At 39.3% G+C, this 26,777-nt stretch overlaps 1 protein-coding gene and 1 long non-coding RNA gene across 6 annotated transcripts; one reads left to right on the top strand and one right to left on the bottom strand.

Moving 5' to 3' along the window:
* LOC140698703 (uncharacterized) lies at positions 1 to 25,197 on the bottom strand. 3 transcript variants are annotated; one of them, XR_012076558.1, is made up of 5 exons: positions 25,062 to 25,197; positions 24,715 to 24,765; positions 23,242 to 23,446; positions 19,678 to 19,752; positions 1 to 921 (listed from the first exon to the last, which is right to left on the bottom strand). It is a non-coding gene; the product is annotated as an uncharacterized lncRNA (long non-coding RNA). The 3 variants fall into 3 exon arrangements; XR_012076557.1 differs by lacking the exons at positions 1 to 921; positions 19,678 to 19,752 and having other exon boundaries at positions 22,693 to 23,446; XR_012076559.1 differs by lacking the exons at positions 1 to 921; positions 19,678 to 19,752 and having other exon boundaries at positions 22,693 to 23,479.
* Positions 387 to 20,622, top strand: ZNF215 (zinc finger protein 215). 3 transcript variants are annotated; one of them, XM_031681275.2, is made up of 6 exons: positions 387 to 521; positions 4,038 to 4,608; positions 12,611 to 12,699; positions 14,037 to 14,169; positions 14,492 to 14,587; positions 18,772 to 20,622. In XM_031681275.2, the coding sequence occupies exons 2-6, from the start codon at positions 4,209 to 4,211 to the stop codon at positions 19,641 to 19,643; spliced, it is 1,590 nt and encodes a 529-aa protein (XP_031537135.2). In that variant the 5' UTR covers positions 387 to 521; positions 4,038 to 4,208; the 3' UTR covers positions 19,644 to 20,622. The 3 variants fall into 3 exon arrangements, with proteins under 3 accessions (XP_031537135.2, XP_006203543.2, XP_031537136.1); XM_006203481.4 differs by lacking the exon at positions 387 to 521 and adding an exon at positions 715 to 851; XM_031681276.2 differs by lacking the exons at positions 387 to 521; positions 4,038 to 4,608; positions 14,037 to 14,169 and having other exon boundaries at positions 12,626 to 12,699.
* Positions 25,198 to 26,777: the final 1,580 nt, after the last annotated feature.

Below are 26,777 nucleotides of genomic sequence, written 5' to 3' on the forward strand. Positions count from 1 at the left end.
TTATTTCTAAATTATTTCACTGTTTTTTTATTCCAGGAAAATAGTGGAGGCGGGTGGGTGGCGGGGAGAAGGTAAGAAAGATTTGGGCCAGTTTTCCTAGATGGGGATGGAGGAAGCGCCAGAAGTTTGGCGGCCCGCCTCCCATATAGCCTAAGCACAGCCGGCCCTTCCCGGCCCTAGCATCCGACGCTGGACTATGAGGTGGGCGGGGTCTGGGAAGGGGCGGGGCTGGGAGCCCCCGCCCCCGGGTCTACTTTACAAACTTGGGCCGCGGGGGCTTCTGGGGGCTTCTTCTAAGGCTGGTACGCGTGCGCGGGGGTGCGCCGGCGTGCGCCTTGGCATTTAGGAGACGTACAGTGGGTCGCTGCGTGTAGGGGCCGAGGGTAGCGCCAGGTTCTAGGTTCTGGCGTGATTTCCGACGCAAGCTCCTTTCTTCGGCAGGGTCCGCGACTTCGGCGCCTCCTCTGAACCGGCTCCTGGGTGTGACAGAACCGAGCCCTGGCTGGGAGCTAAGCTTGCAGGTATCACGCGGGACCGCGGGCGGCGAGGACGCGGATGCGTGGAACTGGAAGTCCCGCTTGAGGGCGTCCACCCCGACCGCGCAGGTCTCCTTCGCGTGTTCGCAGTTCCCTGGATCCCGGCTCTGCGCTCCGCAGGCTCTGCGCGAGAACCTGGAGAAGGGCGCGGGCTATGGAGCGGTGGAGATGTAGGCTGGGGGAAAGAAGTGAGTGCATGAGAGAGGAGAGATACGGAGGATTAGGCATGGGAAACCGGACGGCTGTGTTCTAGATCCAGTTCTGCCGTCCCCTCGTCCATTCTGTCGTGGGGGCAATCTCCAGGTGCTTAACTTGGTGAGTGTATCTTGCTCAGCTGGTTTGGGAAGGACTGGTGTGGATTCCATACCAGAGGTGACTGGAACAACTGGAAAAGAGAATGGAGAAAAGGTCATTCCAACTTGCCTTCGTCTCCCAGTCATTCCTGGCCACTCCCCAGACATTAAAACTTCCAGGCATCTCTTTTTCAGTCACACATTTGCACACTGTTTTCTGTTTCTCCGTACCCGAGCTAATCTGAAAAGGTGAAGGATTCTCCCTACCTCAAGCTGCTGCTTTGCCTATTACCTATTCGATTAAAAACAACCCTCTTCACAGACAGATGCTACCCTTTCCCTATAATTATCACCTGTTCAAGTTCCTTGACGCTGTAAAATCCTATGAACTTGTGTCAGCTGGTTCTTTTAACTCTCCAGATTGCTGTCTATTGAGCCCTCCCTCCCTCCCAGTGGTTCTGGCTCAGTGTCTTTTAAGTCTTCATCCTGAGTCTCACCATCTTCCTCAAAGGGGTCTAGTCAGTACTTTAGAGTTTAAACCTTAATGGTTCTTGACTTTATTCCAGTAGTTGTCACTTACAGACTACTTAAGCTTCTTGCCTTTATTCCAGTAGTTGTCACTTACAGACTACTTAAGCTTCTTGCAGTCACGTCCATACCTTAGACATTCTGTCATCCAGACCGTTGCTCCTTTGAAACTGTAAATGTGAGCATGTCATCCTGAACATCTCTAATCTGTCCTCCTGGCTTTATAATTACTTATACTGAGTGATTTATTCATTTTTTAACCTTTAACCCCCTAGTATATTTTGCTTTTTCTCACTTTGAGTTGAATGTTTAATTCATCTCATTCTCCTTGAATTATACATGTATGGGTTTGCCATTGCCTAACAGTAGAGTTCGGGCTGTGCTCTATAGATTTGAATGCAGTGTTTGGAGTGTTTTTAATTTGAGTTGTTTTTAGAAGCAAAAGTTAAATTTCAAAGTAGTTGAAATTGTTTTTTTCTATTTGGTGTTAAACTTTAGTGTTCATTCTGGTAATAAATGTGGTTTGCACCACTTGTGTTTACTTCTTTATTGAGGAGTTCTTTGGTAGCTTAATAAATAGCAGATTTTATAAGCATTTTCATAAGTGTTTGAATTGAACTGCATTCTGTCTGGTTTTATGTGTCGGACTAAGCATGTTATTCATGTCAGCTCTGCTATAAATTTTAGCTTAATTGGTTAAGGACTGAGAGTTGCCGTAGTCTCCTGTTTCTGATATGTTACTGTTGATTGCATCTCTTGTTTTCTGAAAGTTTTGCTGTAAATCTGTTTCAGTTGTGTTATTTGGTACACTTAATAACAGTCATAGATCATTGAATTGGACCTTCAGTCATTGAAAGTTTCCTCTTTGTCTAATTTTATTCATTGGCGCTGTTAATTCAATACATCCCTGTGTATTTTGTTGTTGTTTACATTTGCTTGTTATTTTTTTAATCATCCCTTTACCTTCAGCTTGGAGTTTTTTTAGTTTTGGATGTCTATTGTGTTTTTACAAAGTGGAGTTGAAGTTTTTACTCAGTACATTTATTGTTACAATGGATATTCTTGTTGTTAAATCTACTTTTTTTTCACACTTACTTGGTTTTTCATTTTATTTTTAACGTGTGATCTGTGAACCTTTTTTTATTTCTCCCTGTATGTTAATTCTTAAAGTATCTGGGCCCATAGTTCATTCTTTGCTGAGACTCAGTGATACCTCTTCAGCACTTTGGAAGACCTCTTTTTTTTTTTTTTAATGAACCTGTACTTTCCTTAAGCTTTGGAGAAGTTTTGTATCGTGATCTGTTTACTTATTATTCATTTCTAGCATATGTGTATAGCAGTATCAGAATTATTGACCTCTACCTTCATGTAAATTACCTATCAGCTGGATCACTTTTTCGTTTTTTTTTCCTTTAGTCTTATGGATTCTGCTCATTTCCAAACTTCTTTTTTTTTTTCTTGCCCTAACTCTTTAGCATTGTGCATTTTTTCTTCTACCACAGTGCCTTTTCAGAGGTCTTTATATATCCTTCCACCGCTCTGCTTACTAATCCTTATTTGAATGTTGAATGATCTGTTTGGGTGGACATTGCCAATAGATGAGGTCAGGAAATACTTTTGTGCACAAACTTTTGGCCAGTTTGTAAGACACATACAAGCAGTCACACCTGTGTGTATGTAATAATCTGTTGAGTGCTTATTGTCTGCCAAGAAGTGAGATGAGTGTTCTTTTAATCGCTGTATTTCAATCAGATAGGTATTGTTATATTCATTTTAAAGTTGAGAAAACTCAAGCTTTTGTTAAATTGCTCAAGTTCGTACATGTAGTAACTAATACAGCTGGGATTTAAACTCACGTTAGTACAACTCCAAAGGATATACTCTTAGCCACTATGTACTGACTACAGCAGGGTTTCTTAACCTAAGAATTATGGATATTTGGGACTGGATAATTATTTGTTATAAAGGACTGTTCTGTGCACTGCAGGACATTTAGCAGCATCCCTGGCCTCTACCCACTAGATGCCAGTAATGTCCCCAATTGTGACAACCAAAGCTGCCTCCAGGCATTGCCAAATTTTCCATGTTGGCAAAATTGCCCCTGAGAACCACTGGCCTTGAGGGGTATAATAAAAACGGCTCCTGAATGATAAATTGCATCTGGGCTGGAAGAACTGTAAGTCAGACAGAAAGCTGTATCTCAGCGTACTTCCCTGAATGTCGTGACTCTTACATAATCAGTCACGCTCTCCGGGGAACCCTGAGAGCTGCACTTGGAGTTGTTAGGTACCGGCTCCTGTGGAAGGCTCTTCAGTCAGGACGCCTTCTGCCCGACCCACACGGGCCACCTCTCCTTTCACTGGAGCTGTATACTCTGTGAGAATGCCTACTGAAGAGTGTGTTGGTTACGCACTCCTGTGCTCACTAGCAAGCTGTGCTTTCTGCCCAGGAGCCTTCACAGCGGCCTGGCGGGTGCCGGGTTGACCTGTGGTAGTCTCGAGAGTCTGAAGTGTTTAGTTGAGCCTAAGCCCGCCCTGGTGGGCATTGCAGACTGGCTCACAGTGAATCCTAACAAGTGGAAACTTTTAATTATTATAGTCTGGGAATGTACTTTTTGACTTATCCATGTTCATTATCTGTAGGTCATATTTGTATCTTTTTTTTCCCCCTGTTCTGTCAGGTACCTGAAGATTGGCTCTGAAGCCTCTAGAACTTTCCTCTTACTGAGATATAACTTAGTTCAAATCACACTGCATATATATAGTACACAAGTGCTTAGCTCAAGCCTGAGAATTATTGGAATCCTCTGGCAAGACAAATTTGAATAGCACCGGGAGTTCTATCTGGGAAGATGCAGCCTCTGAACAAGTTGATGGCTATCCCAAAACCTCAGAGCCTGGCTCCTCATGAACAAAGTGAGGTCCTGAGAGCTGATGTGTCTTGGCAGCAGGAAACCATCCCAGGCGTGGGGACAGATGACTGTGAGGCCTCTCGTCAGAAGTTCAGACGTTTCCAGTATTTGAAAGTGTCTGGGCCTCATGAAGCCCTGAGCCAACTCTGGGAGCTCTGTCTTCAGTGGCTGAGACCAGAGATTCATACAAAGAAGCAGATCCTAGAGCTGTTGGTGCTGGAACAGTTCCTGACAGTTCTCCCCGAAGAAGTCAGGACTTGGGTGAATTTACAGCATCCAAAGAACAGCAAAGAAGTGGTGAGCCTCATAGGAGATGTGTTTGATATGCTTGAAGATGAAGGTGAGAATATAGACAATTGGAGGTTGAAAAGTTGACCCTTCTTATATGAAGAAAAATTATCTTTAAAAAAAAGTTTTTGTTGACAGATAGTTGATGTACAATATTATGTAAGTTACAGATATATAATATAGTGATTCACTATTTTTAAAGGTTATACTATATTCATACTTATAAAATATTGGCTATGTGCCCTGTGTTGTACTGTATCCTTGTAGCTTATTTTATACATAATAGTTTGCACCTCCTAGTCGCCTGCCCCTATATTGCCCTTCCCCCACTTCCCTCTTCCCACTGGTAACCACTTTGTTCTCTATATTTGTCTTTCTGTTTTGTTATATTTACTAGTTTGTTTTATTTTCTAGATTCCACATGTAGGTGATACCATACAGTATTTGTCTTTCTCTGTCTGACTTATTACACTTAACATAATAACTTTTTCTGAAGCTGGAGGGTGTCAGGGGCAGATCATGAAGAACTTTACCGTATTAGGAGGGCTGACCTGAAATCTCAGAGACTGAGGAGGGAAGTATAACAATTTTATTTAACTTTCAAAAATACCGTGTTGGTTTCAGCCTGGAGCAGGGGCCAGCAAACTATGACCACAGGTCAAATAATTTTGGAAATAAAGTTTTATTGGAACCACAGCCACACCCAGTCCTGTAAGTTTTGTCTATAGCTGCCTTCATACTATGACTAGAGTTGATTAGTTGCAGCAGAGATGGTATTCCCTGCGAAGCCTAAATAAAATGTTTACAATCTGGATCTTTACAGAAAAAAACTTATCAACTTCTGGTGTAAAGGATAGCACTGAGGGCCCTGAAAATAGTAAACCCAGTTAGGAACTATTGTAAAAATCAGGTGTTAGAGAATGAGGAAGGATTGGGAAACCAGAGGAATTTGAACCTAAAGGATTTATTGACTACATGTTAGGTGTGAATGGGATAAATGTTCTGGCTTACGTGAATGAAGCATAGGTAACAGATTTTGTTGGAGGCGAGATTAATGTATTAATTATGTGGCATGTTGAATTTGAAGTCTTTGTGGGACAGCCACAGTGAAAAATTAATATATAGTTAACAGTAGGGCTTTAGTGTTGAGAAGTATAGCAGTTTCTGTTGCTGCTGTAACCATAAACTTGGTTGTAACCATAAAATTGGTTGCTTCAAACAATGTGAATGTTTAGTCCTACAGGTCTGTAGATCAGTGAGTCTCTGGGCTAAAATCAAGAAAGAAAAATGTAGAAAATCATAGATATAAACAGAAGTAGGAGAAATACAAATCCTTAGGGAGAAGCTAACTACCAGTTATAGAAAATGTGTAGGCTACAGGGACGTGTTAAACTATACCCTGGGAATGCCATTAGTAAAACCCAACCTGTGGGAAACGAGACAATTCAGTTTCTAAAACAAAATAATTCTAAGGGTGCAGGGAGGGATATGGAAGGAGGGATTTAGAAATTAAAAGAAACATAGAAGATGTGTAATGATCATGTGAATGTGTGGACCTTTTAAGACATGAGGCAACTGACTGGATATTTGATGACACATTACTGATTAGAGACAGTGATGATATTGGTATTGGGGTTATATTTAGTCTTTGTCTGAAAAATAAATGAAGAGCTGAGCAAAATAAGAAAACTCAGGTAAGCAGGCTAGAAAGAAGTAATCCAGGAAGTCAAAGAGCCAGGATAGATTGGTGTCTTGAGCTTAGAAGGAAGAAATTTTCAAGAAGGGAGTGTTCAACAGTGTTGCAATAAAAAGGTCCTGTTAAGACATGTATTGAAAATAATTTATTGAAATTGTTGATTAGGTCACTGGTCCAACATGGGTCTCCCTGGGCTAAAATCAAGGCATCAGTAGGACTGCATTCCTTTTTGGACCTCATAATCCCTTTCCCCCATCTTCAAAGCTGGTAACAATGAGCTAAGTCCTTTTCACACTGCCATCTCTCTGACTCTCCTTTCTGTTTTCACAGTGTGGGCACTGGCACACCTGCACACACTCACACCCTTTAGCATGTGCTCGCTCTGTCTCTGTCTCTGTCTCTGTCTCTGTCTCTCTCTCTCCCTCCCCCTCCCCCTCCCCTCCTCCTCCCCCTCTCCCTCTCTCTCTCACTGACCACAGCTGGGAAAGGTTCTCTGCTTTTCAGGACTCATATATGATTAGTTTGGGACCATCCAAACTAGATAGTCCAGGATGATTTTTTTCATCTCATGTTTTGCCATGTATCAAAGTAATCCATGGACATCTCAGGGGGGCTATAATTCTGTCTATCCCATGGGTCAAAAAAATGTGAAGTATGAGGTGGGAATGTAATAATGATTTTATTTATTTATTTATTTATTTATTTATTTATTTATTTATAATGATTCTAGACAATTTTTGAGATGTTTAGTTGGGAAGGAAATGAGAGGTTGCAGGGTAATCCAGGACTGAGAAAGGCTTTTGGTTTCTTATAACGTGCCATGTCTCCCTGAAGAACCCTCTTAAAAGATTTGCCCTTATTTTACCTAACTCAAAACTCTCACAGGGCTGAGGTGACTACCTGGGTAGTATTTGTTGAAAACATTTAATGAAAAATGTATTAGCCACTGCCACTTGGGACAGCAAACTAACATTTGGAACAAACAGACTAAGCAAAAAATTGAGAGGAAAGGTGCTTTAGGGAGTAAGGGATTTAAAAAGCTCCTACACATTCCTAGAGATCTAGAAGGCTGGATACCTGTTCAGAAAGATGACCTGAGTCACCTGGTTCTCACCTCTGACCAGCCCTGAGGCTCTGCTGAAGCAGGAAGCGATGACTAAGGTAGAAGAGAAAACTGTCTGGCTGAGTGTGGAAGGCATTCCTTAACTCAGAAAGCCCATCTGCAAAGGCTAGGAAATGGTTTTTGTCTTTGTTTTTCTGGTTTTAAGGACATCTGTGGAATCACTAGCTAACTATTAAGTGGGCACGCTCAACAAAGAATATAGACTTTGTAAATTCAAAAAAGAGGTTGAAAAGATCAACAACATAGATAAAAGTTTAGCTACAATGTCCAGGAAAAAAGAGAAGACTAAAATTACTGAAATCAGGAATAAAGGTAGGGACATTACTGCTGATCTTCCATAGATCGGAAGGATTATAAGAGATACTATGAACAGTTATATGCCAACAAATTAGATAACTTAGATGAAATAGAACAATTCCAAAAACTACCAAAACTCTCTGAACTCATAACAACTAAAGAGATTGAATCAGTAATTTTTAAAATTTCAACAAAGTAAACCCAAGGACAAGATGGCTTCACTGGTGAATTCTCCCAAACACTAAAAGAAGAATTAACAGCAAACTTTCTCAAACTCTTCTTAAAAAAAAAATAGAGGGGGAGGGAATACTTCTTGACTTAGGCTATTTTTCCTCTCTTGGATCAGCCTGCTCCCAATTCTCGGGAGTGTACTATCTTTCATGACCTTCTTACTTCACTAATAAAAATCTTGCTTACAAAAAACAAAAACAAAAACAAAACTTCTTATCTTATCATATGATGGGAGTTTTAACCTGATGCCAAAGCTAGAGACACACATCACAGGACAAGAAAACTGGCGAGCTAAACCCTGCAGCATATAAGAGGATTATACACCATGACGACGTAGAATGAAGGGGAAAGTCGCATGATCATTTCAATTGATGCAGAAAAATCATTTGACAGAATTCAGTGCCCTTTCATGATAAAAACACTCAGCAGACTAGAATTTAAAGGGGATTTGTTGAACCTGAAAAAGGGTATCTGTAAAAACCTCCAGCAAACATCATACTTGACAGTGCAATACGGAAAGCTTTGCCTTTAGGATTAAGAACAAGACAAGCATGCCCCCTTGTGCCACTTCTATTCAGCACTATACTACAGGCCAGCCAAGAAAAAGATGTAAAAGTCATCCTGATTGGGAAGGAGGAAGTAAAACTCTCCTGGCAGTTGACTTATATAGAGCACATTCTAAAGAATCCAGTAAAAACTATTAGACCTGAGAAACAAATTGAACAAAATTTCAAGATACAAGTTTAACATACAAAAATCAGTTGTCTTCCTACACACTAGCAATGATCAATCATAACTTGAAATTAAAATAAGTTCATTTATAATAGCATCAAAAAGAATAAAATACTTATATATAGTTAAGAATAAGATACTTAACTATAAATTTAACCAAGGAAGCATAAGATTGAGCCACTGGAAACCGCAAAACGTTGTTGAAAGAAGACCTGAATAAGTGGAAAGACATCCTGTGTTCATAGATTGGATGATTTGATGTTGTTACAACAATACTCCCCAAAGCAATCTATATACATTCAAGTGCAATTCACAATTCACATCAAAATTCCAGCTACCTTTTTGAAGAAATGGACAAGCTGATCCTAAAATTTACATGGAATTACAAAGGACCCAAATAGCCAAAACAGCCTTGGTAAAGAAGAACAAAGTTTGAGGATACACACTTCCCAATTTCAAAATTTAAGTCAAAGCTACAGTAATTAAAGCCATGAGGTACTGGAATAGGTTGGACATCTAGATCAGTGGAATAGAACTGAGTTCAGAAATAAACTCATGTATCTGTGGTTGACTGATTTTCAGCAAGGGTGCTAAGACCATTAAATAGGAAAACGGTTCTTCAGCAAGTGGTGCTGGAACAACTTGATATTCAGAGGCAAAAGATTGAAGTAAGGCTTCATACAATATGCAAAAATTAACTGAAAATGGGTCAACAAATCTAAATATAAGAGCTAAAACTATAAAACTCTTAGAAGAAAACAGAAATAACTCTATCACTTGAATTTGGTATTTGTTGCTTAGATACGGCACCAAAAATACAAGCAACAAAAGAAAAATTAGGCTTCATCAAAACTAAAAACTTCTGTGCATCAAAAGATACTATTAAGAAAGTGAAAAGGAAACCTGCAGAATGAGAGGAAATATTTGAAAATCATATCTGGTATAAGCCTAGTGTTGGAAAAACGTAAAGAACTCTTATAACTCTACAACAAATAGACGAGCAACACAATTTTAAAAATGGGTAAAAGACTTGAATAGATATTTCTCCTACAAAGATATACAAATGGTTGATAGGCATAGGAATAGTTGTTCCTCATTATTAAGGAATTTTATATCAAACAGTGAGAGACCACTTGACATCCACTAGGATGGCTACACTAATTAAAAAAAATAATAGTAAGTGTTGGTGAGGATGTGGAGAGATTGGAACCTTCATCTTTTGCCTTTAATAATGTAAAATGGTGCAGTCACTGTGGAAGACAGTTTGGTAGTTTCTCAAAAAGTTGAATACAGAATTATTATATACACAAGAGAGTTGAAAACATATGTTTACACACAAGTTGGTACATGAATGTTCATAGCATTATTCATAATAGCCAAAAAACCAATCCAAAAGTTCATCAGCTGATAAAAGACTAAACATTTATATTCATAGAATGGAATATTACTCAGCCATTAAAAGGAATGAAGTACTGAAACATGCTGCAATATGAATGAACCTTCAAAATATTATGCTAATTTAAAGAAGTGAGACGCAGAAGGTCACGTACCATATAACTGAATTTATATGAAATGCCCAGAATAGGCAAATCCAAAGAGACAGCATGGGAGGGAGGGGGAAAAGGAAGTGACTCCTTAATGGCTATGGGGTTACTTTGGGGGGTAATGAAAATGTTCTGGAATTAGATAGTTGTGATGGTTGCACAGCATTGTGAATATACTAAAAGCCATGAATTGTGTACTTTAAAATGGTTAATGTAGTGAATTTTGTGTTATGTGAATTTTACTCAATTTTTTAAAAGGTAAGGTAAAAGATTATTGGATCAAGCTAAGATTGGATGTTAGATGTAAAACATCAGTGTTCCAGGAATTTGAAATCTGAAAAGAGTAAATCTGGAAGTGGTTTACCATGAAGTTTAAGCTGCATAGAAAAGAAAGTGACTTCACAGGAGGGGTGATAGCTTGGGAGAAAATTAAAGAAGCAATGTACAGTGGTGGAACCTTGATGAAAGCTGGAGACTACACCAGGTAGGACAAGAAAGTGAAAATTGAAAGGATAGGAAAATGTCATTAGGATCGTTTAAGTTTGTTCTTGGAGCAGAACAGTTCTAAGTATGTAAGGACCCAAGTATGAAAAAGGAAGTAGCTTGAATTGCTGATTGTTATTAGAAATATGGTTGTCAAGGGTCTTCAGGCTGGGTTGTGGAAAAGGTTACCTATGCCATTGTTGAAATAAGCTATCATAAGAATGCAGGGTTTGAGGTGGAAAGCGACAATGTGAGCTAAGTAACTGAAGTTTTTTATTGACCTTGTACAATTACTTATTTGATGTCTGTCGTTCACAACAGACTGTAGGCTCTCTGAGGGTGGGCATTTGTGTGCCTCCTGCATAGGAACTTCTTGGTGAATATGAGCTGAATAAGTGAATTTGCAATAGCTTACTGTATTGCAACATCAAGAAGGCTGCAGCTAAATGGTATGAACCCCTAAAAAAACATTATTCTATGAGAGCAGAAAAATCTTTGTGAGAAAGTGGGAATGGAAAAATATGAATATATCAAAACAACTTCCAAGACCACAGCTGTGCAGGATGAGAAGAGGAGGCTTTGATGATGGCCAAGATCCATTTTAGATTAGCAGGAAGAATGCTTTGTAAAGAGCTTTAGAATGTAAATGAATTTTTCTTTGAATGACAGGAGAATTTTGGAGAACACAATTCTAAAGGTTCAAGGAGGAGGTCAGCAGGGGAGGAGAATGAAGGGAACAAACAGTATTCCATGAGAGCAGTAAAAGGGATGGCTGATTGAAGTTTTATGCATCTTCTCAAGATGTCTTGCACATTTGCAAGAGTGACAAGAATAAGAAACAATGTGGTATTTACTATCCTAAGGATTACAGGACCAAGCCAACTGAAGTTTCACAGTTATATGTCTGAATAAGGTTAACAGACTGTCATCTTGTGGCAGCATTCAAGTGGCATGTTGCTGAGAAATTTGTTTTTTTTTTTTCTTCAAATTCGACTTTCTTTACAAAATGGTCTCAAATATCTCCTACATTGTTTCTATTTTTTCTTATTTCACCCTGAATCAGTGAAAACTTCTTCACAGACCAGTATTAGCCCATAGCCTGGCCTTTGAGGATTAGTGGTGTAATTTAAAGAATCTTGGAGAAACATTAGGAAGCTGTCCTTGGGTATACTTCTCACCAAAGGGCTGAAGAAAATTGGTTGCTGCTCAGATTTTTATGTCCTGAAAGAGTCAGTAGTTCACGGTGACCAGACTGCCTAAGTCTTTGCGTGGTATACACAGAGCAAGGTAGAGGGAAGGAACCCTCAAGTAGAGTAATCCCCAGTGTCTTTGAGGAAGGGTTTGGTTGGGTAAAATATTCTTAGCTCCCAGTGGAATTACAGCCTGTGGTGGCTAAGCCTTAGTTAGGCTTCTGTTTTGACAAGATTAAAGTTATTTTTTTGGATCTGCTGTAACTACAGATGAGGCCTCAAAATGCTATTTTGGCTCTCTTCTCTGTGATCCAGTAATTCTTGACCCCCGGTAGAACATCAGAATCACTTTGAGCTTTTTAAAAATAAAAGATCAGGACCCCACCGTTGGAGACTCTGATTGCTGATGGAGCCCGACATCATTTTTTCAAAGTTCTGAAGATGACTCCTATGAGTAGCACGTTTGAAACTACTAACTACTATATATAAATATAAAATAGATAAACAAGTTTCTACTGTACAGCACAGGGAACTATATTCAATATCTTGTAATTACCTATAATGAAAAAGAATATGAAAAGGAATACATGTATGTATATGTGTGACAAACATGCTGTACACCAGAAATTGACACAACATTGTAAACTGACTATACTTCAATAAAAAAAAAATGGGAAGAAAAATCCACTACTATAATCATTAAAAGTTTCCCCGGGGCAAAACTTGTCTCCCTAATGTTTTTTCTTCATCCTCCTCAGCTATGACCTGCAAGGATTCTGCCCTCCTCCAGAAGTGGGGCGTCAGGAAGGAGAACATGGACGCTCACTCACTAACAGGCACATCCCAGGTAAATTAGGGTTCCACTCTTGATGGAAATGTTCTGCCTTTGTCCTTCGAACTTTTCCCAAACATAGTTCCATCTAAGGACATGACTGTTAAGTCTGCCACAGGATGCTGGACCTGTTTCAGTTGACGACACACATTTTGGAAAATATTTTAATCTTTGTATGTTCTCTGTGCATCTGTTCTCTCAAGACTGTAGATGATAATTGGAGCTATCAAAATAGGGTTGGCCCAGGGAATGTTTAGAAGTGAAGGAGGCCAAGGTCAGAATCCTGACCGGTGTCATCTAATAGTCAGGAGCAGAAGAAACTTCAAGGGATACTGAAATGAAAGGACCATGGTAGTAGAGGTTAACCAGGAAAATACCATATCACCTTGAGGCAAAGGATGAGCATATTTCTAGGGGAACTCAAACATTCAGAAAAACACAGCCTAAGTAGTGTCTGTTCACTTAACATCATGGAGATACAAGCATGCATGGGAATAGAAGCCAGATTGCAGAGGACTGAGGAAGAAGGGAAAGGTGAGGATGTAGGCAAAACAAAGGCAGCTTACAAAGCCTGGCTCTGAGGTGTTGGAAGGATTTGTTTATTTCGGTATGATTGAAGGTGCCAGTAAGGACCAGGTTGAGGATGCTGGAGAGAGAGGTGCAATAACCGATGGGCTGAGGGCCCTTGTAACAAGTATTTATGCAGTGCCAACGTGCCAGAGAGCCTGCCAAGGGCTGGGAATCTAAGGAAACGGAACAAAATGCCTGCCTTTATGGAGATTACATTCTAGTAGAAGTAGACAGGAAAACTCATGCAAATAAGATAATTGCAGATAATAATTGTTACAGAGAAAATAAACATAATGCAGTAGACTGATTAGGAGGATGGCTACTTTGTTGGGTAATCAGGAAATGCCGATGTGACAGAACAGAAGGATGAGGCATGAGAAAGAGATGCTACCTCTTCTGCTAGCAGAGCCTACGTCTTCATACAGATTTCCTTCAAGTCTACTTAATAAACTCTTCCTGATCTAAACTCCTTTCATGTGAATTACTTGTACTCTATAGTATTTTTTTACAGTTTCATAGTTATTCCAACTGTTTTTTTTCCTCCTTAATTAAAATGTAAGCTAATCTAGAGTTAGGATGGCCCTTCATTTTCCTTTTGGCAGCCCTCATGGAGTACCAAGAGGATAGGCCCCTAATGTAACTTGATTTTTATCACTTAGAACCCCAAACACTGTCATATCAATTTCTTGTATATTCTGGCCACCTACCCTGTTCTTTCCAAATTCATTTCTCCTCTGTAATATTTTTGGGACCTTTGATTAAAAAGGAACTTAATGTTTTAGGAACCAGTGACATTCAAAGATGTGGTTGTGGAATTCAGCGAGGAAGAGTGGGGGCAGCTGGACCCTGCTGTAAAGAACCTGTACAGGGACGTGATGCTGGACAACTATAGGAACCTGAATTCGTTGCATAAAGGTGGCATCTGCATACTTACCTCATCTGCCTCTAGTAGTCTCCTCACCTCCTGTTGAGAACTACAGGACTGCTGCAGTGGTTAAGGGCATCTGGGTTTAGCTTCAGGTTTCTTAATAACTTTTGGGCACAGTAGCAGATTTTCCTGCCGTGTGGGTTTGAAAGTCCTTTCTGGTGCAATGCTAGAAAAACACAGGTCCACAGTGATCTCTGGCGTTACCTTTTAGCAGCTCTTAGACAACTGCGTTGGGGTGGAATTCTCTTCCCTGTAAAAATGCCTGAAATGTCATGTTTGTTTGTTTCTTTTTATTTTCCCCATGAACAGAGCATCTGCTTTCCAAACCAGTTGAGATCGCCAAGTTGGAGAGTAAGGAAAAAAGTTGGATAATGGAACAAGAAATCCCCAGAGCAACTGTTTTTGGTAAGAATGGGCGGATCTAAGTCATTAGTAAGAAGCTTCTGTTTGGTAAATACACAGACAAATAAAACCCAGGCTTTGAGTTGATAGTTGAGAGGTGACAACAAACCAGCTAAACCTTGAAGAAAAAAGTCATTGCTTTTCATTCACATTCTTCTTTCTCATGTGGACAGGCCGTGTGGGTTAGGAACACAGACTCTAACACAGGCAGAGTGGCCTGGGGTGAGCTTGCTGCTAGTTTCCTCATCTGTAACATAGACTTAGTAACAGTGTTTCCCTCCACTTTACTGTGAGGATTAAATGAGGTGATATGTGTAGCACACTTAGAACAGCACCTGGTAAGTGCTTTATAAACAAACGTTAGCCAACCTAACTTTAAATCATATTCTTCCTTTTAAAGAGAAGCAAAGAACTGCTTTATACTAGAGCGACTTCAGTAATCTTCCATGTTTCTCCCTTTTACTGTAGGACTCCTTAACTTGGGCCTTAACTCCCTACCCTCCTCATAATCTCCTTATTCTTAACATTTTCTTTGTAAGAGATTAGAAATTACTGTGTGCTTGATATAAATTTTAATGAGTATAGAAAAGTATGAAGAGGAGTATAACTCACTCCATCACCCCAGGGCTGTGCAGAATTAACATTGTGGTTTGTTTTTCTTAAGCCATTTTCTTTGTTGGGGATGATATGCACCTGTATCTTGTAAAGATTTCTTTTTTCCAAAATCAGGATCATCAGTAATATGTCATTATATTTTCTGCTCTTCCCCCCTCATATGATATCATGAGCAAGCACCTATTTAAATAGTCTATGAACATGTGTTTTCTGACTCACATATGACAGTCCATCACATACACGTATAACAGTGTATTTAACCACTCCCCACCCCAGCTGTTGGGCCTTTCGTTTGTTGCCAGTTTTTCAGGCTTATCTGATGCCTTCCACAGGATGCCTGCTTAGAAGAGGAACTTCAGCATCAAAGGGTGTAAATATATTGACTGTCTTGCTGCATTAGGCTGTATTGTCTACAGAAAGGTTATACCAACTCACTCTCACTAATATTAGTATTATTGTCACTCTGTTTACTGTCTCTGTTGTCACTCTGGAAAACACTGAGTGTTGTTTACCTGAAATCTTTGTTCACTTGTTAGGCAGTTTCCTCCATTTCTTCCTTTGTAAGATAGATCCTCTCCCAGATTATCCTCTGGACCCCATTTCGTCCTGCCTTTTTTAACTTATATTTTCAGCATTTCTGCCGTATCCTTCCATTAACTTTTTAACACTTTCAGTCCATTATTAATTTTTAAATTTTTTTCTCTCAACTGTATATCCTCTTCTATTACTCTGTTTCTCACCTCTTTATAGCCAGACTTGCCTGGGTTTTTTATACTTGGCTTTTCTCATTTCCTCGCCCTTTATTCCTCCACCCATTCCTCTTTAGTTCTTACTCCAAATATTAATCTGAAACAGTTCTTGCTGAGGTCGTTAATGACCTTATTGTAGCTAACTCCAGTGGACATTTTATCTTCCCTTATCTCACTTGACTTCTCAACAGTAGGTGACCCTGCTAACTGCTCCTCCTTCTTAAAACACTCCTAGGTTCTTGTGACACTTCTGATTTTCCTCTTCTCTTTCTGGCTATTCTGTCTCTGTCTGTGGCAGACTTGTCCTTCTCTACCTATCTAATAAATTTCAGTTTTTCAGCATTTGATCTCATTTTGTCTGCTCTTCTTACTCTGTATTTTCTTCCCTAGGTTATCACATCTGCAACTACAGCTTCAGTTACCACACATTTATAGTGGCTTCCAGATTTGTATCCCCAGTTCAGGCTTCTTCTCTGAACTGATAATTTATATACATATGACATTTCTCTTGATGTCTCAAAGATGCCTTAATTCCATAAGTCTCTTTCTGCCCTACCTTTGTATCTCCAGTCCTTTGTACATATATAGGAACCAAAGGGAAAAAAATAGATGGATAGATATTGGATTAGGAGAAAGGTAAAAATTGTTTTGGTCATTTGTGATTCAATAAATGGTTGTTTTATGTCCTTTATCTATTAAAACTATCAGAGGTTTTTAATTAATATGTTAAGAACTTATGTAAGATTCTCACTATTGACCATATTTGTGGCAAATGAGATATATCTGAAGAAGTTTTTATTATTTTATTCATGGTGTCTGCCAAACTTTTTTTATGTTATCAGATATATTCCTCCCTTGTTTTATACCTGTTAATTTTATATATAAGAATTTTTCCATCTCAAAGCTAAGAAACATATTTTTTCATTTTATTCTAACTTCATCTGTTTCATCATTTAAATATATACCTTAATCAATCTGGAATTTACTTTAGTAAATGTAACTTATTTTCCCAAACAGTTAATGGATTTTGGTGGGTTAAAGATGTCACACTTTGTCACTCCCTCCATCAGGGCATAGATGTTGTTTCCCCTCCCCCTGAATCTGAGCTGGCACTAACTGTTTAGTCAGTAAAATGTAGCATAAGTGAAACGGTATCAATTCCAGCCTGTAACAGGACCTGCAATTTCCACTCTTTCTCTTGGAAATCAGCTACTCTCATATCACTGTGCTCCTGAGAAGTCCGGCCTAGGCACATGGAATGTGTACACACAGACACACACGTATAACTGTAAGGCTCACCAAATGATTCAGATGCACGTCTAGATTTAAGAGCCAATGATCCAAGTGTATTAGAGACACTACAAGGTAAATCTGGATAGAGAATATAAAGCCAAATTTTATATGGAGAGCTTAATTAACTAGTTGAAACCTATGGATTTTCATCTATAAGAACACATAAGCCACTGGAGTGATCGAGAAGTTGTGGAAAATTGTCGGGTAGGTCAAAGAAAGGCAAAGGTGGTTTGGCATGGGCTGGCCTCCAGCAGGGATGTAGACAGAGACCTAGAATTAAGACTATAGGCCAAGGTTTAAAGTGTTTATTTTTGTTTTAGGTTAGAGACAGGAACAAAGTCTTAAAGATAAAGCACAGTTTATGAGTTTGGAATTTGTGGTCAGACATAAGCCAATGATTTGAAATCTATTTAGTTAGAGCAAAAAGAGAACAAATCATGGGTTAATACCACATGTAAAGGCAAACAATGGTGTTACCACCAAAATCAACAGATAAGAATGCCTATTACCATAATTAACATTTACCTGAAAGACTTAACTAATGAAAGAAAAATAAATGAAACAAAGGAGAAATTTAATTAAGAGAAAAGAGAAAAGGCTATTTGTATATGATAACTTTCTACTTAGAAAATGTAAGAGACTTAGTATCAAAATTATTATATGTGTTAAGAATTTTGTAAGGCAGCCAGACATAAAATTAAAGTTTATTAGTAGCTTTTCTACATATTAGAACTAAGTGACTTGAAGATAGTAAAAAAAACATGAAAGAGATTTTTAAAATAGGAGTAAGGAAGTATTTTGAGAAGGGAAGTGAAACTTTAAAGGAATAGAGAAGCTGAACACAGGTGAAAAGACCCCAACCTTGATCAGAACAGGTGAAGTTTTGAGTTCTAGGAAATACATAGAAAAGTGTCCTAGCACTTTTAGAATCAGGAGTGATTTTGAGGCCAGAAAAAGGATGGTTTCCCTGCTGTCATGTATTACAGTTCTCTCTGCCTTTGTTAAATACAGGAAATAATGGCTGCTTTACAGAAAATAGGGGCACTGTGATTGCAAGTTTGCTTTTAACCAGTTAAGGTATCGGACCTGTAGACACATTTCTAAAGATATGATTAAACTGGTGTTTTGGAAGGGCTTATTATTTAGAACAGCTTGGGTTAAAAGAGACAAGATGCCACAGAAAGGAAGATTAGGTGTAACTTTGACAGACTAGTCGGGAACGAGTGACGGCTTGAGCTGTGGTATGCCGCCGCATCCCAGGTCACATGCTGATATTCTACCTGGGTTCTGTGTATTCTTCTAGTATTCCTGAATAGCTCTCCTCAGATTTTATGATCTCTTGAACCTGCTTTTAATTATTTTTATCCATTTATTTCTTCTGTAATCCTCATTTTCTAATCTCACCTCACATTTCCATTCTGTATTTAAAAACCCAGAAAATATGCATACACCCTTATGTGGTGTAGCATCCCTTTCCTAATTAAGCAGTTTCCCTTCTTCTAGTTCATGGAATTTTTAATTTATTTTTAGACAGTAAGATAATTTCAGAAAATGAGGATCCAGTTCCAGAGCAGAGAGTCTCTGGAGAGGAACTGTCTCATGGAGTGATTATGGCAGGGCTGACCAACAGTGGACATCCTCCTGCAGATGCCTGGAAACGTGATGATTGGTTGTATAGGAACCAGGAACACTGGGACATAAATTTGCCACAAGAAGGTTTCATCTATAAGACAGTCTGCACTGAGGAGGGAGACTTTGAATATGGTGAAAATAAGGAATGCTTAGATGTTAAGTCAGTTAACTCAATTTTTGATACACCACAGAGCATTCCTATGAAGAAGGAATCCTCAAAGTGTGATCAGCTTAAAACTAATTTTGAATTTAATTTAGACTCAGTAGGTAAGCAGCATTCAGAATATGATGAATGTGGGAATGCCCTGAGCCTGAGTACAGACACTCAGCACCTGAAAAGTCATACCACAGTGAATTCCTATGAATGTTATCAATGTGGGAAGGCCTTCAGCCGCAGTTCATCCCTTGTTCGACATCAGATCATTCACACAGGAGAGAAACCCTATAAATGCAGTGAATGTGGAAGATTCTTCAACCGACGTACAAACCTTACTAAGCATCAAAAAATTCACACTGAAGCAAAGGCCTACGAAGGCAATAAATATGGAAAAGCCTTCAGGATGCTTGAAGACAGTAATAAAAATCCAGGACTCCGTTCTGCAGGTAATTCCTATGAATGTGTTAACTGTGGACAATCCTTCACCCGTAGCTCCTCACTTATTCGACATCAAGTGATTCATACAGGAGAGAAACCATTCAAATGTAGGGAATGTAAGAAAACCTTCAACAGGAGTTCAAATCTTATTAAACACCAAAAACGTCATACTTGAGAGAAGTCCAGTCGAAGGAAGAATGCAGAATTACCTTAATTCTTAATTATGTTCTGCACCAAGAGTGCAGAACTCATTCAACATCCATGAATTTATCCTGGAAGGAATCCTGTGAATATAGTAAATGAAAGAAAATGTTTGTCCGATTATTCTTTAATTGATACGACTGAATTAAAATTGGAGACAAATCTGTTATTGGATAGAAATCTGAGGGGGCTTTTCCAGATTCCAAATGAAACCATAAGGGTTTAGAGATAAACACATCACCATACAAGTGTTTGTCTGTCTTTATTCCAATATCCATGACCATCGTTTTTCCCTAGTTCATAAATGGAACCTGTGGCATACCTATGTTCACCTGATCTACTGATGAAGTAGATATTAGGGAGGAGCCGAGCAATACCCTTGGAGTTGATATTTAATAAAATTTTCAGTCCTTCTAAGAAGGTCACAAGAAACCAGGAGCTCATGAGAATACAGAAGGACTCTTCTAAGGACTGACTCTGAATCGATGGCAAACACCACAGTGAAGCTAATTACTCCACCCCTGTTACTATCTGTGGCTGTCCTGGTGCTGAGTGGGGACTGGAATTGGAAGAGGGTTATCAACTTCGGTGGGAGGTAGATGTGTCGTTGCTAATCTACATATTCTCAATATCTGTATTTTTTAAAGTACTCTTTAAAGAAAAACATTCCAAATTTAAGAAATTCTTGATGTATATAGTTCAGTCATTCAGAGCAATTGCATGTTTAATATAATGGATTATAACATTCTCATCTTAGGCATTCTGAATCTAATAGTCCACCGTTTTATAAGCTGTGGTTTTCTTTTGGGTGGTTGAAATATAAGAGTGCTATTTTAATTTATTATATATTTTCTGAACAGCTAGCTATTTGGGTGTAAGTAAAATGCTTATTTTTTCTCCTAAATCCATGCTTTCTAAAAAATAAAAGATCTGTATACTATTTATTAATTAAACATTCTTAGGTTCAAAGAATACCTTTTTTTTCAAATAATACCTCTTTAGAGTACACTTGCCATTTAATTTTTGCAGAACTAACAGCCAGTTAACATCTTACAGCCTTTTTAAAATAAACTTACTTACTTAATAGATATTTGGATTTTACTGCATGCATTCAAAGGCAGGTATTTAAGCCGAAAGGTGAAGAGTGAGCAGAAATTAGACTGCATGTGGTGGAGGGTGGGAATATTAGAAGAGATGATAAAGGGAAAACATGGAGTACAAAGCTACAGAGGGATGAAGGCGTGACATCAGGAAACAGATGTTCACTGACCGGAATAGGGCACTGGAAAGGAATGGAGCAGGAGGACATAGAAGTGAAGGTAGAGAAAGACTCAAAGGCCAGATTGTGAAAGACTTTGTAAGCCACCTTTGAAGTTTCTACTTTATCCTAAGGGTATGGCAAAAAGTAAAATTCTGGTTATAATTATTCAGCACTCTGAAAGTACTACTTGACATAATGAGAGAAGGAAAATAAGTGAAAGTTGGAAAGGAGAAAGCATTTGCTGATAATATGGCAGACCATTAGGACAACCTAAAAAAAATCAATCAGAAACTTAAATTTAGTAAGTGAATTCAGCTATATCACATACACCTTTCAAAAAATACTTTGAATAAATGGACAGTGTTTCTGAATGAGATTATTGTAGAGATGTTGAATCTCCCCACTTTAAACTATTTTAAAAATATAATCAAATATTTCATTGGGAAGAGTATTTCACAAAGTTGATTATAGTTTATTTTGTAGAAGTAAGTTAAAATAGCTATAAGCCTTTTTATTAAAGGAGGGTAATAATAGGAATCTTATTATACCAGTAACATAGTGTGGTACTAACCTTGGAATTGACATCTCTGGGACAGAATTGATTGTAACTAGAGCTAGATGTTTATAAGAAGTTAGCATATCATAAATTATCACTTCAAATTGGTGTGGAAAAAAGAATAGTTAATATTACATTTATATGCAGATATATTAGGTGAATATACGTGCATATATAATATAGGTTGATATTTATTAAAAGCAAAAATTAATAGTTGAACAGCAATGAAGATTTGTCTAAAAATTAACTCAGTTCATGAAAAAAGGATAACTAATAAACATGGGGGAGAATACTGTTTTCACTAATAAAAACAACATTTGGTGCTAATAACATGTGAAAGGAATAATAAAGCTCAGTTTAGCAGGACTGTCAAGAAATGGCAACTCATAGCCACTAAAGGGAGTGTAAATGATTACTACCTTTCTGGAGAGTCAGTTTGACAGCAGGTATGAAGAACCTTTAAAAAGTCAATACTCAGAAGGGAGTTAAGGATTCAAAAACCTCAAGAGTCCATGAGCACCCCCGGAGGGCAGTATGGGATGCAGTGTCTACTGTAGGAAAGTGCAAAGAGAGTTGCCGAAGGAGCCAGGCATCCAACCTGCAAAGAGGGAGGGAGTCACTGCAGAGCTCAACCCGAGGGAGCAAAAAAGAACAAAGATGATTTCAAGAACAAGCAGACTCAGCAGCAGCAGCAACCACAAGAACAGTCACCGAGGGACCAGGTCGGGGTGAGGAGCTGGAGGCAGAGCAAGTGCATCACCCAGGCTCCCTTACATCTGCTTGAATACATCCATAAGCACTTACATGGGTTGTCCATCCGTTTCATGTCTAGGGAGCTGTGATCAAGTTGTCATTGGCAGATTCCTCTGGATCAAAGCACTGATAACAACTACACTTCTGTAACTTAGCAGTGATTATAACCCTTTATCTCACACATGCTAACCACCTGGCCTCCGCCACTTGTGAATTATATGATTACCATTAAGATCAGAAACCCATTTCCATTGCAGCAGTTTTCACCATCGTCTCCAGCCTACACAAAACAGACACAGCAGAGCTGTTCAAGATCATCTCTGCTCCTCTTTCAAAACATCTCTTAACTCTGAAGAAGAGAATAATAGTGAATCCATTCCAATATTCCATCACCCTGCACCTTTGAATACTGTTCTCTATGGTATTCGAGAAGTTATGTTATTAGAAGTTGGCCAAGTTTGATTCCAGGTTTTAATTAGTTTAACAGAATAGGTTGCTCTTTCTCGTGTTTAAAGCAACGCATTAAACTATAGGTCCCAGATGTTTGCACCCATGACAATAAATTTAACCCAAGTGTAACTTATATTTGGTCCATCTTAGATTCTACTTCTACATTTGCTTTCCATCATTAGTAATTGGTAATACAATTACTGAGGTCTTGTAATTCTTACAGTTAATAGGTATCTCCTCTAGGAGCAGGGAATGCTTGCATTTTTTTTTTCTGTCAGGGCTCAGTTGGGATCTAAGTGTCATTATGGGCCAGGAGCCAGTGATCATGGTGGGGATGAATATTGAAGAGATTTGGTACCAGCCTGTGAGGCAGATGCTCCGGGTGGAGTCAAGAGTAAGCTTGAATGGAGAAAAGGTCTGACACCCTCAAATAAGTAGACATGGGATACTGTTTTCACTGATGAGAGGTTCAGAGGAATGGGGTGGCTGTGTTCTTAGCATCTTTGATGTCCACCCAAATGCCTGTCCATTGTTCTTCGCCAGTTCTCTTACCATCTCTCTCACCAGGTTGTGAATTTAATTGGTGCTCAAATTCTGCAGCCATTTCAGAGTGAGGCTTGGTCCTCAGCTGTATTTGCCTTGTAGCCGTTGAAAATGAGAAACTACTTCAAAACTGCCATAGGGGCCTTCTCGTGATCCTCTTCTGGTTCTTGTATGTGCACAGCTCTGGGCTGCTCTTATTCTCTGTGTTCATTCTCTAAGGGGACAGAGAATCCAGATGGCTCCAGATCTGTAAAATCATTATTTTTACCATAGCAACTGAATACCATAGCCACTTGATTTCTCAACACCTGGCCCTCTACCTGCATTTTTATTCAGTTCTACCACTAGTGATGATTTGAGAAATCTCAATGCCCTCAGATTCTTTTTCCTCGTAGCAATGAAGTTATTTCTGCTTCTCCCAGCAACCCGATCCTGAAACCCATTTAGAGAGTCTATTTTCTAGGACCACTTTGGTCCCAATAAGTATTTCAGTCTGGGTCCCAGCAGGAAACATATCATACCTAATTTTAGAATAATTTGACAATGGCTTAATAATATAAGACTACTTAAAGAGGTATGGACAGAGTTTAGGGAAACCGCAAGAAATAGGGAAGTACTCCAGTGGTAGTAACAAGGGGATGTTTTACCCCTGGGCCTGAAGGGTCAAGAGGAAGGAGCCATCACCAGAAACTAGAAGGAGAAAGTCATGTAAAGAAGGCAGTTTGGTAAGAGCTGTGACTTCAGATCTAAAAAAGCAGCCAGTCAAAATCAACCCTCCAGTTCTGCCAGGGCTACCGATTGGCAAAACCTAGTTAAAGCCAAAGGGCTAGGGAGCTATTGATATAATCCATTTGGGTAAGTCTCCCAGTGTTGGAGAAGGATGGAGAGTGGATCTACAAAGGCAAATGGAAGATACCTGATACAGGATCCAAAATAATCTGATGAGGGACTTTAAGGGAATCTCAGTCTTCCTGGATATATCTATGATTCACATCCTTGGGAGTCCAGCTCTCCTTGGACTGGTTTCTATACCTTAATAGATTATGTATATAGCACAAGTAGAAGTGGTTTTTTGTTTGTTTTTGATTGACATATAACATTAGCTTCAGATGTGTAACATAATTCAATATTTGTATATACTTGTAAAATGATCACCACATTGTCTAACATCTGTCGCCAGAGTTAACGAATATTTTTTTCTTATGAGAACTTTTAAAATTTACTCTCAGCAATTTTGAAATATACAATACAGTACTATTAACTGTAGTCACCAGACTGTACATTACATCTCCAGGACTTACTTATGTTAAACTGGAAGTTTGTACCTTTTAACCACATTCATCCATTTCACCCCTCTCCCCTTTTGACAACCACCAGTCTATTCTCTATGAGTTTAGGGGGTTTTGGTTTTTGTTTTTTTAAGATTCCACATATAAGTGAGATAATAACAGTATTTGACCTGGAGAAGAAATGCCTACTGACCTGAGCCCTGGGCTGTGAAGGGCCGCATCGCTTCTTTTCCGTGCTCTCCTCCTAGGGAAGGGCAGAATGGTGAGAAGGCGGCGGGAGGAGGAGTGTAGAAACAGTCCCTTTTGTAGAGATCAGCTTCTCCAGGATAGTGCACTATACACCGGCCCGAGTCCCCACCCCCAAGAAATCAGACGGATCAAACCATTTCCCCCAGCATAAAACCGGCCCAGCTCAGCCCGGGGTGGTCTGAGCGCACAAGCGGTAGGGGTTCCGTCTGAGCGCCATGGGATCCTCACTGAGTGCGTTAACAGTTGGTAGCGTCAGCCTATCAGCAAAAAAACAAGAAATCAGGTCTGAACCTCTGCTCGCCCTGAGGAGTCCCTCCAGTCTGAGAGGTGGGCAGGCCTGACGGCTCCGACCGCCTGCCGAGACAGTAACCGTAGTGGAGTCCTTGCCTAAGAACAGCCCAGAGCTGTAGCCTCGGGGGCGTGGCCCGGCCTGGAGGCCCCGCCCCCTGGGGCGGGGCGGCCGGAAGTGGAGCCGGCACGTCTGCAGCTGCGTTCCTCCTCCTGCTCTGATGTGGTGGGGTTATCCTGGCTGGTCGACTAGTGAATTGCATGCTCCTGTCCGTCCGCTCTGCGGATCCCGGAATCCACAAAATTTCCCAGGAAAACTGGGTAACCGTTGTGTCTTTTGGGCTTATCAGTTGCTATTGGAAGTGTATGATGACGTCTAGTCCCCAGTTCTATGAAACCTCTCCACTGGGTTTCTTCGGGCTAATCGTGAACCTTTCCCAGCCACGAGTTTTCTTAACTATAGAGTGCACTTAGTAGGACCTTCCTTGAAGTGTTTGTGAAATTTAAATGACATTAAGCTTTTCAGAAGACTTCCCAGAATCGGAGTATCATGAAAATCAGTACTTTATGTGGTATGCACTATTATAGACATTAGGTAGAAATATACCTCTGGAAAGCCTCCCCTGACTCATTCCCAAGATTGGGTTTGACTATCCCTGTGGCACAATCTGAGCTTTATATTATCCAGATGAAAAAACCCTAGACCTTTAGGAATAGCTCAATCCCCAGCATGAAATCATTAATCTGGATAGACTGATTTCACAGTCCCTAAAACATTGTGTACTCAACTACAAGTTTTTGTAAGCAATTCCTCCTGTCAACTGTTTCAGCCGTTTTACCTATTGAAATAGCATCTGAAGTTTAGTTTTAAAACCACCTTCTGATATATTCATTATACTCAAAGTATATCCATAATGTGATTATTTCTCTCGCCTCCGCTGTTAACATTATGATAACACTTTTTCTTAGGCATTTCTGCAGTACCTTCTAATTGGAATCCCTGTTTGGCTCTAGCTGCTACCTTCAGTTAATTCTTAACACAGCATTCAGAGTGAGCCGGTTAAAATGTAAAGTTAGACCATGTCTCTTAAAATCTTCTAATGGCTTTTCATACTACCTTTAACCTCAATTTTTTAGTGAATATGTTTTCCATATTTACTCTAATGAACTCTTTAATGAAGGGAAAAGTAAGTCCAGTGATTAAAAAAGGAAACTGCCTCCTACTGTCCAAACTCATTGACACCACCTAGTTGTCTACTCTGTGGTCCTGTGACCTCCATTCTTGCTCATACTTGTTGCTATTAATGGATCAATGACCATGTCAAATTCATATTTTGTCCTTTACAAGTCTTATAGTCTCACTCTACAACATGTCCAGTCTCCATACTGTTGTTAAAGTCATCTTTTCAAAATGACATTGTTGTTCCTTCATTCAAGATTCTTTAATGCTTCTCCATGACCAGCAGAAACTTTTTAGCTTGGCACAGGAAGACCTTCATGATCTGACCATTTTCTAACCTCACCTTTCTGCTCTAACAATGTGAGGCTCCTTGCAGCTGGTTATATACATTGTAATTTCATTATTCCATTTCTTTGCACAGCTTGTACCTTCTGCCTCCTATCTTTTAACCCAATAATTGAATATAGAAAATTGTAAAAATTACCTAAAATAGAAAACTTCATACGTGATCACATTTATGGCAGTTTAATTCATAATAT

The sequence above is a fragment of the Vicugna pacos genome, chromosome 10, assembly GCF_048564905.1.
Source record: "Vicugna pacos chromosome 10, VicPac4, whole genome shotgun sequence".
NCBI lineage: Eukaryota > Metazoa > Chordata > Mammalia > Artiodactyla > Camelidae > Vicugna > Vicugna pacos.